The sequence below is a fragment of the Ailuropoda melanoleuca genome, chromosome 16 (assembly GCF_002007445.2).
Source record: "Ailuropoda melanoleuca isolate Jingjing chromosome 16, ASM200744v2, whole genome shotgun sequence".
NCBI classification, from domain to species: Eukaryota; Metazoa; Chordata; class Mammalia; order Carnivora; family Ursidae; genus Ailuropoda; species Ailuropoda melanoleuca.
In genome coordinates this window covers 51,061,892-51,079,452 of record NC_048233.1, presented here as the reverse complement: position 1 = coordinate 51,079,452, position 17,561 = coordinate 51,061,892, and the positions used below count along the sequence as shown (strand labels likewise).

At 43.4% G+C, this 17,561-nt stretch overlaps 2 protein-coding genes across 2 annotated transcripts in view; both read left to right on the top strand.

The window, feature by feature from the left end:
- The first annotated feature begins 863 nt into the window (after window positions 1-863).
- Window positions 864-6,921, top strand: LOC100468201 (serum amyloid A-2 protein). Its single transcript, XM_002928765.4, has 4 exons — window positions 864-1,218; window positions 1,890-1,981; window positions 4,573-4,711; window positions 4,999-6,921. The coding sequence occupies exons 1-4, from the start codon at window positions 1,034-1,036 to the stop codon at window positions 5,159-5,161; spliced, it is 579 nt and encodes a 192-aa protein (XP_002928811.2). The 5' UTR covers window positions 864-1,033; the 3' UTR covers window positions 5,162-6,921.
- Window positions 6,922-8,349: 1,428 nt separating this feature from the next.
- SAAL1 (serum amyloid A like 1) overlaps window positions 8,350-17,561 on the top strand; it is a 35,256-nt gene continuing 26,044 nt past the window's right edge. Inside the window, exons 1-2 of the mRNA XM_011236685.3 lie at window positions 8,350-8,520; window positions 9,847-9,960. Of these exons, the coding sequence (XP_011234987.1) occupies window positions 8,389-8,520; window positions 9,847-9,960 (246 nt within the window). The 5' untranslated portion in view covers window positions 8,350-8,388. The remainder of the gene's footprint in view (window positions 8,521-9,846; window positions 9,961-17,561) is intronic.

Here is a 17,561-nt window from a genome sequence, read left to right as displayed (position 1 = left end):
TTCCAACCTCTGAGCTGGCCAGGCTCCAGGATTTGCTTGCATCAGCCCTGGAGGCACCTGTCTCGTATCTGGGGCACCTGCTCATATTTCTTGTCTCCCAGACCACCCCAGGCAACAGCCCGGAGCCAGCCCTCGCTGGGCTGGGCTTTCCTGGCCCCAGTGCCTTAGGCTTCCAGCCCCGGGCCCCACTGTGACAAGGATCAGGTCTATCCTCGGATCCCCCATCACTGCTGCCACATCACACATGCACCATCCTCTCTTCTCTAGGGAAATCCCATGACCTCTACACTTTCCCTTTCAAAACGGGCGGGGACGGGGTAGGTGAGTGGACCAGGGCCCCATCCCGCTGATGGAGCCTGCATGCAATGCCTTCCCACCATTATCTTCCTAAACTCACAGAGTAAAGCCCAGTCCTGCTTCTCCAGCTTAAACAGCTGTTCTGTGTGTCCGTAACCTCCCGCGTTCTTGTGCTGCATCCAGCTTTCTCTGCATTCTTCCTGAATCTTCAATTCTGATAATTTAGCAGCCAGTGGGCTATTTCCTGATCATTTTTAGGATGTGTGATTTGTCCATGACATTGTTGTGGATTTCTATACCGCAGTTCAACGTTCCCGGGCCGCCGTGTCCTCTGTCAGAGCCTGCCGACGCGAGCCTGCGCACTACTGACCGTCATTACGCTCGAGCCTGAAGGACTCCCTTTTCCAGCGTCCAGACCACCCCACTGGCTGCGGGAAGCGTTACCTTCCTGGACGCTGGTCCTTCCGGTCCTCCTCCTGCTCCCTGGGCTCCCAGCTTTATCCTTATCTCTTTTTTCAGTGGAGCCTGTTTGCTCTTCCATTTGCCTTCTATGCTCTGATTCTTTAGACAATCGAACCTCTTTTCTAATACTGATCACTCTTCACATCCATTCTCAATACATTATTGTGGAGGGAGGGAAACCTTTCCTCACCAGGAAGGAGAGTGAAAACAGGCAGAAAACACCAAGTTTGCTACACTCTAGGGAGCTGCCAGATTGCACAACCTGGGAAATTAGATGGAGCCTGACATTCTGGATTCCGTGTTCACTCTGGCCAAGGGGAATTTCCCAAATCCCAGTGTTTTGCTTCAAACATGTCTCCCCCTCCCTTCCCCTAGCAAAGCGTCAGTATATATAGCACGGGCTCCGGGCCACAGGGAGCTCGGCCTCACCAGAGCCTCTGTGGGAAGCGACAGCCGAAGGTGAGGTACTAGAACTTTCCAAGACTTCTTCTCTTTGCAGATTCTCTTTCCCCACAGCATCCCTGTGCTGTGTCCCAGCTCTCTGCTTCCTTCCTGCATCTCCTAGGCTGACAATTCGGATTCAGCAGATGTGAACACTTTCTGGGACTGGGATGAGAGTTCAGGGATGGGTAGAGCAGGCATTCTACAAATATTTGTGTGTTGTTTCACTCAACTCATTCGACAGACTGCTGGATGGTCACAAAACGCCCAGAAGCCTCCTTGGAAGCTTTCTGTACAGAGGGTGTCAGGGCTCATAGGTGACCACTGAAATGGAAAGTGGTTTATATAGAAGCGCAGTGCAGGCTCTCATACAGGGATTCCAATGAGGCAAGTGGCAATGGAGAAGTGGACCTTCTGGAATAATCTCTGTCTATGCATCTATGTATCATCTGCCTAGTACATGTATACGCATTGTCTACTCTTTCTACACATACATACACACTCATATACGTATACGCACGGTGCATAAGTGCACACACAGATGCGTGTCTGTGTGTATACAGATATAGGTAATACTGAGTTGGCTTAGTTTGGGAATACAAGAACAGGTCAACGTTACTCCCCGAAGAAAGCAAACCAAACAGAAACAAACCACGTGTCATCTCTGTGTGTCTGTGACTCTGCTGCAGGATGAAGCTTTTCCTGGGCGTCCTCTTGTGCTCCCTGGTCCTGGGCGTCAGCAGCCAAGGATGGTTAACCTTCCTCAAGGAAGCTGGTCAAGGTAAGGCCCAAAGCATGGGGGTCAGGGGGAGGCTGCACCTTGCCTCCCTCCAGGATTCCCCAGCGCAGAGGCCACATCCACACAGAGCAAAGGCCCCAAGTGGGAAGGGAAGAAGCGTGGTTTTCAAGGTAACAGTTTCCCAGGGTTGTTTTTTTTTAAATCGAACTCTGTCATATCACATCGTATATATTTAAGGTGTGTGTCACGTTAATTTGATGTGTTTATATAGTTAATCTGATTGCCACTGGAGCTATAATTACCACCTCTATCGTGTTACATAATTATCCTTTCCTTTTAGTCGTTGACATAAGTAAGTCCCAGTAGACAGCGTGTTTGGTAATGATAACACACTATTGTTTAGTGCTCATTATACTGTGCGTCAGGTCCCTAGGGTGCACTTAGCACCCGTGGCTTCTCCCCTTAAGCCACGTGTGTCCTCTCCCTCCAGCCCTGGCTTTCCTGGGCAGCATCGCACTCTTCTATGGGGAGCCCCAGGCTGGAGGTCACAGAAGGTTCCAACCTCAACTTGCAGCAGGAGCAGGAAGAGATCTGGGGTCCTGGGCGCCTGCTCCCTACTTACAGGTGGGACGCGAGTGCCGCCTAGTGGGAGGTGAGGGACAGCTCATGGCTGGGCATCAGGCATCCAGGAAGGGGGTGCCTCAAACCTGTGCCCTTAGTCATTACATCAGAGACTAACTGAGCTTGGCCCGTGCTGGGCGCTGTGCTAAGAGCTCTACGTGGGTGCACGAACTCGCTGTCATCCTTCGGTTTTAATCTGCAATCCTGCCATGTCGGCACCATCATCCCTTAACAGAGAACCTGAGGCGCAGAGAGATGAGGCCTCTAACAAGTCCTGAAGCGGAGCTTGGGTCACCCCAGTGGTGGAGCTCCCCAGACCTTGCGAGGACAGGACTGTCCTGCCTCCCAGACCAGAGAGCGCATGGCCGACTGCGGGCTTTGGCAGCACAGCACCCTCTCGTTTCTCTGAGCAAATGGCCACAGTCAGGCTGTGGCCGAGGAAGAAGGCCACTCTGCAGAGCTCCTCCCCCCACCACAGAAGGCACAGGGAATTACACGATGGTGCTTCTGCGCGCCTGAGCCCTGGCTGGGCAGCAGAGCAAGACAGACGCACCGCGGGAGTCAGTCAGCGGCAAGATCTGTGTATTTCCCAAAATCATGTATTTTTATGTTTCTGTGAGAGTCACTGATGACTGCGTTGANCACTGCGTTAAGAGTTTGCTGTCAATCCTAAATTCTCACAGGCACTGCTGCCAATGTGGTTGCATCTTTAGGTCAAGGTTTTTCCAGGGGTTGTTCTAGGACCGTGTGCATGAAAATCACCTGGGGCTCGGGCTGCTTTGTGCAATGCAGATGCCCGGTGCACACACCCCCTCTGCTGAATCATCATTCCTGGGCTGAGCCTGAAATCTGGGCTCTACCAAGCACCCCAGTGGCTTTTCGTGCCCACTCAAGGCTGGGAACCACTGCCTCCCGTTTTGCCCCCATAATTGACCAGTATGTCGGGCATTTTGGAAGGACTTCCTAAGCAAGGGGCCTCCAAGCATCTATTTAAATCTGTAACTCGGAGGGAGGAAGTACAGTAAGAATGTAGTACTGCTCAGCAAGGTGATCTTTCTGAACACCAGAAATAATAAATACTTAAAAGGAAGAGAAGGCATCGCATGGGTATTATGTAAACTATGATTACAACTCGACAGCAGAGTTTTCTCTTTTGCCTAGTAAGCAACTTTAGTCTCTGTCTTATTGTAGCCTGATCAGATTCCTTCCGTCCGTAACTCTGCTCTTCCTCTCAGCTTAGGCCCTTTANTCAGCTTAGTCCCTTTACTGTTTGTGTCCCAGCCTTCCTAAGGCCCGGAGAAGTGATAGCACAGTGAGCCCTACAACCTTCTAGGAGTCATACGTGTATTTCCTCAGTTCGTCTGCATACCCACTCTGTGGAAGGCAATACTCTCCATTTATTGGGGAGAACACTGAACTTTAGAGCTGGTGGGTCAGTTGCCCTTTTTCTGCATCAGTGACCCCGCTTCTGTAAAGCTCTCTTGGGGGAACTCACCTTCCTCAATTATATTTATGATTGAGTTTGGACAGTTTCCTGGTGCCACATACGCCCCAGACACTCAGACGTTCACGGGACTGAGTTGTCTTCACGCTGCCCACAGGGATGAATTTCTCCCCTTGACTAGTTTGGGAGCCCTCTGGGTCAGCAGCCTCCCGCAGACTTGCCTTTGTCCTCACGCCCCCGTCAGAGGGTTCCCTGCCCTTTCCAGGTAGAGGTTCGTTGTACAACGAAGCATTGCTCGAAGCCCATCCCACCTCTTGTTCACACACATCACACGCAGCCACAAGCCGAGCAGCACAGTACTTAGAATGGAATCAAAGAGAATAAAACTTGCACCAAGTGTGATTCCCCTAACATTAACCCAGGGGAGTGAAAAGCACAGGAAAAGTTATCTCAGCCAATATAATCTCTGAGGGCTTTGTCAAAAGGCTGAAATCTTAGAATCATTGGGAGCAAAACCTTTTCTCTATTTTGCCAAGAGATGCTCACCTTCATTTTCTTTCCTTTCCAGGGGCTAGAGACATGATGAGAGCCTACTCTGACATGAGAGAAGCCAATTACAAAAATTCAGACAAATACTTCCACGCCCGGGGAAACTATGACGCTGCACGAAGGGGCCCTGGGGGTGCCTGGGCTGCTAAAGTCATCAGGTAACATGGGCCCTGGGGATGGAGGGATGGGTGAGTTGAGCATGGCTTCCTTGAACAGCTAGGAGGGCCACGCTGTAAATCTATCCTTCCCCTATGGGTGCTGATTACCCACATAAGGGGATCTGCTGGCTGAGTTGCACTGTACCCGGAAATGATCAGTGTTTTAGCCTCTCTAAACTTGGCCTCTTGTAGAGTCATTAGTTTCTTAGAAATAGGAGAGAGAGGAAGGATGGAGGTGTTGTTCATCAGCCCCTGATTAATCTCTTACCTGTCTTCCTCCATTCTAGCGATGCCAGAGAGAATTCTCAGAGAGTCACAGACCTTTTCAAGTATGGAGACAGCGGCCACGGAGTGGAGGACTCGAAGGCTGACCAGGCTGCCAATGAATGGGGCCGCAGTGGCAACGACCCCAACCACTTCCGACCCCCTGGCCTGCCTGACAAGTACTGAGCTTCCCCTTGGCTCTGCCCTGGGGAGACGGGCAGGAGCCCTCTGAAGGCCGGAACAGTTGCTGAGTTAGAGTTACTGAATTCTATATCCTTCCCTCTCAATACTTTATGAAGAGCATATAAAAATGTTTAATAAATGCTTGTGAATTCAATTTATCATTGCCATCTGGAAACAGCAAATGACAACCTTCCTGGGTACTTTTAATACCAGGGTCAGGATCAACTTACCTTATCATCTTTCTTCAAAGGAGATAAGTCACCAATAAAGAATAATACTGATTTGGGGTAAAGGTGTTATGTCCATAATAGGGACCATAGTATATAGACCCTATATGGACCATACATGTCAGTCCCTAGGACAGAGAGAGATCCAAACCCTAGTTCTCAACAGGATAGTGCTTCAGCCACCTCCATCCCCACCCCAGCTTTTGGATCTATCTGGTGATACTTTTGGTTGACATGGTGATTGCAGGACGTTTGGTGGGTGGACCAGAGGTACAGACAGCTTACAATTTATGAGACAGTGCAGCAAACAAAAGGTTATCCTAAATCTTGCTTGACTTTTGCTGTGTCCTATCAGACGTATAGTTAGGCAGTATCAGATTGACTGCAAAAATGAATGAAGTTTAAGCTTCAAGGACTCCTCACTTATATGGGACCATTCCAAGATCCTTGGAGAGGCCCTGGGAAAGGATTAACATGGTCAATTATCTTTATAAAATCTGCAGAAGTAAAATACTTTAATTAAGGCTGTTAGCACCTCTGACTGTTCATGGCAACATTCTGCCATCACTTTTCTGCTTGTGTTGAGTGGCATGGGGATGGGCACAGGCATTCTGGAGATCTGACTAAGGAGAAGTCGAATTGGGGGTATAAATGGTTTGCACTTAGTGGGACATATTTGTGTGGTTTTCAGTCACTTCCAGGTGAAATTAAGTTATTGATCACTATCCCAGAGTAGGAATGGCCTCTAGGTATGAATTCTCCCACCATCTACTGTGGTTCCTTCTGGTGCAGAGAGCAGAGATCATATGGTAAAAGGAACATGTCCTGTACAGTCCAGCACAGAGTATGTGGGTAGTTGGGAAGAAACAATGCTGAAATGTATAGTCAAGCATGAATCTATGGAGAATTGTAAGATCACATGTGGAAGATTTTTATTTTGATAGAATCCTAGTCAAAATGGAAGTTCTCCCCCAGAAAGAGTTTTTCCAAATCTGACAGTCGTCAAACTTCATAGAATATTACCAATAACAAGTTGTGAAGTTGAAAGAAACTTTCCTAAACCACCAATAATAATTTAAAAAAAATTAAACAACCATGCTAGAGTAGTAGAATTATCCTTTTATTTTTCATTCTAGAAAATGATCTTACAAGGTCATTTTCGTAAAAGGAAGATCAAAGTGAACTTAGAAAAAATTCTATTAAAAAATTAAAATTATATTAAAAACACTATATTAAAACAGAGGATTTTTAGGGCAGTGAAAGTACTCTGCATGATGCAATAATGGTGGATGTATGTCATAAATTTGCCCAAACCTACAGAATGTGCAACACCAAGAGAGAACCCCAACCTAACCTCTGGTGATAATAATGTGTTAATGTAGGTTCATCTCTTGTATCGAATATTCCACTCTGGTAGGGGACGCTAATAACGGGGGAGGCTTTGCACGGGGCAGGTATAAGTTATATGGGAAATTCTGTACCTTCTGCTCAATATTGCTGTGAACCTAGAATTGCTCTAAAAATAAATTCTATTGGGGCGCCTGCGTAGCTCAGTCGATTGGGCATCTGCCTTTGGCTCAGGTCGTGATCCTGGGGTCCTGGGATTGAGCCCCACGTTGGGCTCCCTGCTCCACGGGAGTCTGCTTCTTCCTCTCCCCTGCCCCCGCTCATGCTCTATCTTTCTTTCTCAAATAAATAAATACAATTTTTAAAAATATACTAAAAATAAATAAATAAATTCTATTAAAAAAAGGAAAAGGATTGTTGAAGTGTGTCATGCTGTTTGTTAATAAAAAGAATTGTGTATTTTTCTGTATTTTGTGATGTTTTACATATTTGTTGGCTATTTAAAATTGATGATTTTCCCCATTCTAAATAAATATTTCTTATTGCTAACTAATTTAATATTTGTAATATCACATTGTTTTTCCTAAAGGGGACTCCCCAAATTGTGTAATTTAGGCCTTACAAAACCTGGGTCTGCCCCTTCACATACAGTGAAAAAATGGTCATAATTGTTTGAGCCTGGAACCCAACTGTATTTTACATATTAACAGAGTATTTTTTTGTCCAGTTTTAATATAACTTAAAGTTTTTTGGAAATGCAATTGTTTCGTAAATTGGAACTTTGTTTTGGTAGAAATTTTACCATCCTTTCTGCATAATTTTGAGCACAGCCCCTGATGGAATCACACCTCTGTTACTCTGTATTGTAACTGTTGAATTCACAGTGATTTGCTGTATATGTGCTAACATTGGAGACCTCTATTATGTCTTCTAGTACTTAAAATATTAAAATACATAACATTTTATTTTAAATTAATTCTATTTCTTCTTTCTGTTAGGGAGCCATATTAATATTTTTGAAATTAATGCTGAGGTAGATAATATCATCTAAAAATCTCTTTCATCATAGTAAAGTAGGTGTGGTAAAATACTTGTTGTAGGGTGGGGGAAGCACTGGGTCTGAGGTTGAGTACCATTGAACTAAACAGAAGCAGGAACTGAAAATACAGGGAGTTGTAATACTGATGATATTGACGTTCTTCCTGGTGACTTATGTCTTTCCAAGGATTCCAACCACACCTGGGAGTAGAATGAGCGCCTACTGATGTCTTTAAGGTTGCCAAAGGTGCCCAAAGATTACAGGTCCGACAGCTTCGAAATTTATGTCTGCACACTGCCCCCGACTCCCTGTCCCTTCCAATCAGGCTAAGAGCCCCTAAGGAGATGGAAAATCTGGTCCAGGGAGAGTGACAAATAACGGTTATGAATATGGCCATGCTTGGGTCCTAGATAGGGTGGGGTGGGGAGAGATAAGCCATCTGGGATCCCAAACCTGTGGGCGCACACAGCGGGTATTCAGGCCAGCAGGGCTCCGGGCAGTAGGGGGCGCTGTGGCGGGAGCCGCGCCGGGCGCTCCGGCCCCTCTGGTGCCAGAAGGCTTATCGCCTCCTCCGGCGGCTTCCGGCGCGGCTTCTATGAGCGGGTGGAGGCGAAGTCATGGACCGCAACCCTTCGCCGCCGCTACCGAGTCGGGACCAGGATGAGGAGGAGGGGGCCGGCGGAGACTGCATAGGAAGCACCGTCTACAGCAAACACTGGCTCTTTGGCGTCCTCAGCGGGCTCATCCAGGTGTGGAAAGTCGCGCCCCGCGTGGACTCCCGCACATTGCCCCCTCCCCCTGGTCACGCCTCTGGCAGTCCGCTCCAGGACCCCCTCCCTGACGACCCTTCTCGGGGCATGGCGCTTAGCGTCCTGGCCGCCTCCCCGGACCCCAAAACTGCGGAGAGCCACTTCCCGGTACCACTCAACACAAAGGGAGGTAGAGTGGCGGGGATGCTGGAATGCTTACGGTTAAAATATTTTACTTTTGCATATTCTCCAGAAATGTCTCACCATGTAAATACATTGCTCGGCTTTGTGCTCCCCATTCCCACTGTCGTTTCTGAAGCTCAGGGCCTAATTTATTTCGTGGACTTTTGTTGTAGTAGAATAAGTGGTGATTTTGGAGTCCTGCAGCTCTGATGAAGCGTGGCTTCATCACCTGCGTGGGCAAGTCACCTAACCGCTCAGAGCCTCGATTTCTTTCTCAATTTCTATAAACTGCGACGAAAATACCTATGTTATTGTATATAGGGTTACTGTGTGGTTAGATAAGATTATAATGGGCAGAGAATGCTTACCATGGTGTTTGGGTTATAGAAGCTCTCAGTAAATGTGAACTTTCTTCTCCCACGTTTCGCGGACTTAACCTACTTTCAGTCTCTATTCTCTCCACGCATCTACTACATAGCTGCTGGAATAATCGTCCTCAAACAAACCAAAAAAAGCAAGCTGTCCATGCGAACTCATTTTGGTTCTCTTTGCCTGCAGGAGAAAAATGTAGTTCTTAGCTTGGAATCCAGGGCTCCTTGCAACTTTCCCAGCCTCGTCTGCCCATTGACACACTCAACTACTCACCATTCCCCAAACATTGCTAGGCCCTTTCTTAACTCTGAATTCTTGCACTTTGTTAGGTATGTTCTTCTCCCCTTCACATGACAAACTCCTATTCTCCCTCAAAGATTTAGCTTAAAGATTCCCTCCTAGGAGAAGTTTGTCCACCTTCTCCAGGCACAGGTCATTAGTTCATCGTTTTGGCTTTCACAACTCTGTCCACAATTCATTTGAATCACTTAGCCTTTTCTGTTGTGATAATTAGTTTACGTGTGTTTTCCCCTGTAGTTCCTAAACTGCCTGAAAGCAACGGGTTAAATTTATTCATCTCTGTTTTCTGACCCCAGTGCCTAGTAACAGTATTTACTCCGTGAATGTGAATGAATAGATCTACCCGGGGTGGTAATTTTTTTTAAACAAGGTCTCTGCAAGAGGAGATACTTGTGAATGATTATGGGATAATATTACATGATAAGTACTATGGACTGCTTTTATCATCACTTTTCTTCCTTTCTATTGAAGATTGTTAGCCCTGAAAACACCAAATCCAGCTCAGATGATGAAGAGCAGCAGATGGAGCTTGATGAAGAAATGGAGAATGAAATTTGCAGAGTATGGGATATGTCAATGGATGAGGTATGGGGTTGGAACTGAAACTGAGAAGGGGGTGGTGAATGGAGTTTTTTTTTTTTTTTTAAAGTTTCAACCCTTAAGTCTCTGGGAAAATATGTTAGTGTCTGTAAACACTCAGAGGATATAGGGAGTGAGCTTAAATGCTAAACTTTTGTCTCTGAGGCTAGAGGATCTGAGCTGTCATTAGATTTGGTCTAAATATATAGTTCTCCTGAGCGCAAGAATGCTTTTAGCCCAGGAAAGTTCTGATACTTATCTACCTAAAGAGAATGGTGACCTTGTGTTTGAGAGCAGGTTAGGAGTTACGAGACCGCTGATGTACCACGATTAAATTAGAAGGGGACAAGAGGGACCCATGTGTATATAATTGCAAAATAATATTTTAACATTTGTTTTGTACTGTGTAGCTCAACAGCATTTTCGTGAATATATTATTTGCTTTTCACAATAACCCTGTAATACAGGTAGGACCCTTATTTTACAGATAAGAAAAGACATGAAAAAAGGTTGACATATATAATCTTTCACTTAATTACTTGGACTTTTACAGTAGCTTCCTGATTAAAATCCTTATTTTAGTCTTTCACTTCCCTTCTGTCCTCCACACTGCCATGAAAGTTCTCTTTTTCCTAAAACACAGATTTAATTGTATTCTTCTGTCTTAAAAATTGTCCGTGGCTGTCATTGGCTTCAGCTGTTTTTGATACAGCTTTATTGAGGTATGATTGGCACCAAAAAAACTGCGTATTCTCGAGGTGTAATTGATGAATAGAAACTGCACATAGTTAAAGTGCACAATTTGAAAAATTTTGCGTGTGTATGTGCGCATGAAGCCATCACTGTAATCAAGAAAGAGAACATCGCTCTCACCTTCAAAAGTTTCTTTATGCCCCTTCTTAATCCCTTCGTCTTGCCCCTCCCTGCCTCCAGCCTCACCAGGCAACCACCAGATCCTTCTGTCATTTCAGAATAGTTTGCGTTTTCTAGTTTTATGTAAATGAGATCGTATTCTTTTTTTGGGGGGGGGTCCGGCTCTTTCACTCAGTATCATTGTTTTAAGATTCACGCATGTTGTGTCTATCAGTTTATTATTTTTTTTATAGCTGAGTTATATGTGTATATCATGATTTATTCATTCATTCCTCTGTTGGTGGATATTCGAGTTGTTCATAGTTTATTACAGTTAATGCTGAATTTTTGTGTATAATTATATATGGACTTATGTATTCCTTTCTCTCAGGTAAATACCTAGAGAAGTATGGGTCATATGGTAGGTGTATGTTTAACTTTTTAAAAAACAGTCCAAATTGTGTTTCTTATAGGTTGTGTAAAAAGTTGTGTATTTTCCCAAGTGGTTTTTACATTTTAATTACCATAAGCAGTGTCTGAGATGCAGGTCGTTTCTCCTCATCCTTGCCAACAGTTGGTATGGTCAGCCTTTTGATTTTAGTCATTCTTTTTTTTTTTTTTTTTTTTTTAAAGATTTTATTTATTTGACAGAGATAGAGACAGCCAGCGAGAGAGGGAACACAGCAGGGGGAGTGGGAGAGGAAGAAGCAGGCTCGTAGCAGAGGAGCCTGATGTGGGGCTCGATCCCATAACGCCGGGATCACGCCCTGAGCCGAAGGCAGACGCTTAACCACTGTGCCACCCAGGCACCCCTGATTTTAGTCATTCTAACAAGTGTGTAGTGATTCTCATTGTAATCGTAATTTGGATTTCCCTAATTACTAACCATGTTGCCCATATTTTTATGTGTTTATTTGTAATCTGTATATTTTTTTTTTGGTGCCTGTTCACATCTTTTGCTCACTTCTTAATCATGTTGTTTTCTTAGTTTTTTTTTTTTTCTGTAAGTTTTATAATAATTTTCGGTTTTACTGGTAGGTCTGTGATCCATTTTGAGTTAATTTTTGTGTGCAATGCAAGGTGTGAGTTGAAGTTCACTTTTCTGCATCTGGATGTCCAGTTATTCAAGCTCATTTTTTATTTTTTAATTTAATATTTATTTATTTATTTTTTAATAATATTTTTTTATTATGTTTTGTTAGTCACCATACAGTACCTCCTTAGTTTTTGATGTAGTGTTCCATGATTCATTGTTTGCATATAACACCCAGTGCTCCATGCAATACGTGCCCTCCATAATCTCCTCCAGTTCTGTCCGTGTTGCTGCAAATGTTAGGTAATCGTTCTGCCTGATGGCTGAGTAATATTCCATTGTGTATATGGACCACATCTTCTTAATCCATTCGTCTGTTGCAGGGCGTCTCAGCTCCTTCCACAATTTAGCTATTGTGGACAATGCTGTCAAGCTCATTTTTTAAAAAGACTGTCCTTTCTCCACATTGCCTTTGTACCTTTGTAAGAAATCAGTTATCTGTATCTGTGAGTCTATTCTGGACTTTGTTTTGTTCTGTTTTGATCTATTTGCCCATTTTTATGATTGTTTTAAGTACGTACATTTATAAGAAATCTTGAAATCAGGTAGTGTTAATCTTCCAACTTTGTTGTTTCTCAGAGTTGTTTTGGTTGTCCTGGATCCTTTGTATTTCTGTATTAATTTTATTTTATTTATTTATTTATTTTTTATTATACTATGTTAATCACCATACAGTACATCCCCAGATTCCGATGTAAAGTTTGATGCTTCATTAGTTGCGTATAACACCCAGTGCACCATGCAATACGTGCCCTCCTTACTACCCATCACCAGTCTATCCCATTCCCCCACCCCCTCCCCTCTGAAGTCTTCAGTTTGTTTCTCATAGTCCATAGTCTCTCATGTTTCATTCCCCCTTCTGATTACCCCCCTTTTCTTTATCCCTTTCTTCCCCTACCGATCATCCTAGTTCTTATGTTCCATAGATGAGAGAAATCATATGATAATTGTCTTTCTCTGCTTGACTTATTTCACTTAGCATTATCTCCTCCAGTGCCGTCCATGTTGCAGCAAATGTTGAGAATTCGTTCTTTCTGATAGCTGAGTAATATTCCATTGTATATATGGACCACAGCTTCTTAATCCAGTCATCTGTTGAAGGGCATCTCGGCTCCTTCCATGATTTGGCTATTGTGGACAATGCAGCTATGAACATTGGGGTGCATATGGCCCTTCTCTTTACTACGTCTGTATCTTTGGGGTAAACACCCAGTAGTGCAATGGCTGGGTCATAGGGTAGTTCAATTTTTAACTTTTTAAGGGACCTCCACACTGTTTTCCAGAGTGGCTGTACCAACTTGCATTCCCACCAACAATGTAGGAGGGATCCCCTTTCTCCACATCCTCTCCAACAATTGTTGTTTCTTGCCTTGTCTATCTTTGCCATTCTAACTGGCGTAAGGTGGTATCTCAGTGTGGTTTTGATTTGAATTTCCCTGATGGCTAATGATTTTGAACATTTTTTCATGTGTCTGTTAGCCATTTGTATGTCTTCATTGGAAAAGTGTCTGTTCATATCTTCTGCCCATTTTATGATTTGTTTATTTGTTTCTCGTGTATTGAGTTTGAGAAGTTCTTTGTAGATCTTGGATACCAGTCCTTTATCTGTGGTGTCCTTTGCAAATATATTCTCCCATTCCGTGGGCTGTCTCTTAGTTTTTTTGACTGTTTCCTTGGCTGTGCAGAAGCTCTTTATCCTGATAAAGTCCCATAAGTTCATTTTATCTTTTATTTCTCTTGCCTTTGGAGATGTGTCGTGAAAAAGGTTGCTCTGGCCGATGTCATAGAAGTTGTTGCCTATGTTCTCCTCTAGAATTTTGATGGATTCCTGTCTCACATTGAGGTCTTTCATCCATTTGGAGTTTATTTTTGTGTATGGTGTGAGAGAGTGGTCAAGTTTCATTCTTTTGCATGTAGCTGTCCAATTTTCCCAGCACCATTTATTGAAGAGACTGTCTTTTTTCCACCGGATGTTTTTTCCTGCTTTATCAAAGATTAGTTGCCCAAAGAGCCGAGGGTCCATTTCTGGGTTCTCTATTCTGTTCCATTGGTCGATGTGTCTGTTTTTGTGCCAGTACCATGCTGTCTTTGTGATCACAGCTTTGTAGTACAGCTCGAAATCCGGCATTGTGATGCCCCCAGCTTTGTTTTTCCTTTTCAACAGTTCCTTGGAGATTCGGGGCCTTTTCTGGTTCCATACAAATTTAAGGACTATTTGTTCCAGTTCTTTGAAAAATGTCCTCGGTATTTTGATCGGGATAGCATTGAAAGTGTAGATTGCTCTGGGTAGTATGGACATTTTAACTATGTTAATTCTTCCAATCCATGAGCATGGAATATTTTTCCATCTTTTTATGTCTTCCTCAATATCTTTCAAAAGTGATCTATAGTTTCTAGCATATAGGTCCTTTACGTCTCTGGTTAAGTTAATTCCAAGGTAACGCATGGTTTTTGGTGTTATTGTAAATGGGATGGATTCCCTAATTTCTCTTTCTTCAGTCTCGTTATTCGTGTATAGAAATGCAACTGATTTCTGGGCATTGATTTTGTATCCTGCCACCTTACTGAATTGTTCTATAACTTCTAATAGTTTGGGAGTGGATTCCTTTGGGTTTTCCATATAGAGTATCATGTCATCTGCAAAGAGAGACAGTTTGACTTCTTCTTTGCCGATTTGGATACCTTTGATCCCTTTTTGTCTTCTGATTGCTGTTGCAAGGACTTCTAGTACTATGTTGAATAATAGTGGCGAGAGTGGGCATCCTTGTCGTGTTCCTGATCTTAAGGGAAAGGCTTCCAGCTTTTCCCCATTGAGAATAATGCTTGCAGTAGGCTTTTCATAGATGGCTTTTATGAGATTGAGAAATGTACCCTCTATTCCTACACTCTGAAGGGTTTTAATCAGGAAAGGATGCTGTATTTTGTCAAATGCTTTTTCTGCATCAATTGAGAGGATCATATGGTTCTTGAGTCTTTTCTTGTTGATATGATGTATCACATTGATTGATTTGCGAGTGTTGAACCATGCTTGCATCCCAGGTATGAATCCCACTTGGTCATGATGGATAATCCTTTTAATGTACTGTTGGATTCTATTAGCAAGGATCTTGTTGAGGATTTTGGCATCCATATTCATTAGAGAAATCGGTCTGTAATTCTCCTTTTTGAGGGGGTCTTTGCCTGGTTTGGGGATCAAGGTAATATTAGCCTCATAGAATGAGTTTGGTAGCTTTCCTTCTGTTTCTATTTTTTGAAATAGCTTTAGGAGAATAGGTATTATTTCTTCTTTGAATGTTTGGTAGAATTCCCCAGGAAAACCGTCTGGGCCTGGAGTTTTATTATTTGGAAGGTTGTTTATCACTGACTCAATTTCTTCATAGTTAATTGGCCTATTTAAGAAATCTATTTCTTCCTGTTTCAGTCTTGGTAGTTTATAGGTTTCCAGGAAGGCCTCCATCTCTTCCAGATTGTTTAGTTTTTTGGCATATAGCTGTTGATAAAAGTTTCTAATAATCCTTGCAATTTCAATGGTGCTGGTCGTGACCTCTCCCTTTTCAGTCATAATTTTAATAATCTCAGTCCTTTCTCTTTGTTTTTGGACAAGTTTTGCCAGTGGTCTATCAATTTTATGGATTCTCTCAAAGAACCAGCTTCTAGTCCTGTTGATCTGCTCTACTGTGGTTCTGGTCTCTAATTCATTGATTTCTGCTCTAATCTTGGTCAACTCCTTCCTTGTCAGTGGGTTAGGCCTGTCCCTCTGTTGCTGTTCCAGTTTCTTGAGGTGAGAATATAGAAACTGCATTTTAGATTTTTCTATTCTTTTGAGTGAGGCTTGGATGGCTATGTATTTCCCCCTTAGGACTGCCTTTGCAGTATCCCATAGGTTTTGGACCGTTGTGTATTCATTCTCGTTGGTCTCCATAAATTGTTTAATTTGTTTTTTGATTTCCTGGTTTATCGAGTCATTCTTGAGCAGGATGGTTCTTAGCCTCCAAGTGTTTGAGTTTCTTCCAGGTTTTTCCTTGTGGTTGAGTTCCAATTTCAGAGCGTTGTGGTCTGAGAATATGCAGGGGATAATTTCAATCTTTTGGTATTGGCTGAGACCTGTTTTGTGTCCCAGAGCATGATCTATTCTTGAGAATGTTCCATGGGCATTTGAATAGAATGAGTATTCTTTGGTTCTGGGGTGTAGTGTTCTATATATATCTATGAGGTCCAACTCGTCGAGTATGGCATTCAAAGCCTTTGATTCTTTGCTTAGTTTTTGCCAGGGTGTTCTGTCTATTTCTGATAGTGGGGTGTTGAGGTCCCCTACTATTACTGTGTTCTTATCTATATGTCTCTTTATTTTGGTTAAGAGTTGGCTTGTGTATCTTGCTGCTCCCCTGTTGGGGGCATATATATTAATAATTGTCATATCCACTTGTTGAATACTTCCTTTAAGAATAATATAGTGCCCTTCTGTATCTCTCTCTATGGCCTCTAGTTTAAAATCCAGTCTATCTGATATGAGAATTGCTACTCCAGCTTTCTTTTGAGGTCCATTTGCGTGGAAGATGGTACTCCATCCCCTTACTCTAAGTCTGAATGCATCTTTGGGTTCAAAATGAGTCTCTTGTAGACAGCAAATGGATGGGTCATGTCTTTTTATCCAATCTGCAACCCTGTGGCGTTTTATGGGAGAGTTTAAGCCATTTAGATTGATAGAGATTATTGACAGATATGATTTTAATGATGCCATTTCTCTTTAAAGTCTTTGTATCGGTTGTGACTTGCTGCTCTGTATCACTCTTGGGGCCTTTTTACCTTTATAGAGCCCCCCTTAATATCTCCTGTAGGGCTGGTTTCGTGGTTACGAAATTGGTTAATGATTGGCGATTTTGGAACGTCTTTATTTCTCCATCAATTCTGAATGACAGCTTTGCTGGATAAAGGATCCTTGGCTGCATGTTTTTCTCTGAAAGAGCTTTAAAAATGCCCCCCCAAGCCTTTCTCTCATTCCAGGTCTCTGTAGACAGGTCTGACGTAATCCTGATACCTTTGCCTTGGTACGTGAGAAATTTCTTTGCCCTGGCCGCTTTCAATACTGTATCCTTGGATCTAATATTTGCGAATTGCACTATGACATGCCGTGGCGTAGGTTTGTCCTGGTTGAGCTTGGATGGGGTCCTCTCTGCCTCTTGGACACGAATGCTTGTTTCCCTTGCTAGATTAGGGAAGTTTTCAGCTACAATTTGTTCAAATATCTCTTCTAGACCTCTGTTTTTCTCCACCCCTTCAGGGATGCCGATGATTCTGACATTGGATCGTTTCATAGAGTCAGTAATCTCCCGTAATCTACATTCGTGGGCGTGGATTTTTTTAAGACCAGCTTCTATTTTCGTTTTTTCTTCTACTAACCCATCCTCCAATTCGCTAACGCGTTCCTCTGCCTCGGTGACCCTGGCCGTCAGAGCCTCTAGTTTTGACTGTATTTGGCCCACTGAGTTTTTAATTTCTGTCAGATTCGCTCTCATTTCTGCCCTTAGGGATTCTATATTCTCAGCAACGCTTTCTCTGATGCTTTTTTCAAGTTTACTCATCATCTTGACCATTGTTGCTCTGAATTCCATTTCTGATAATTGGGATACATCCATATGTATTAATTCTGTGGCCGAGGCCA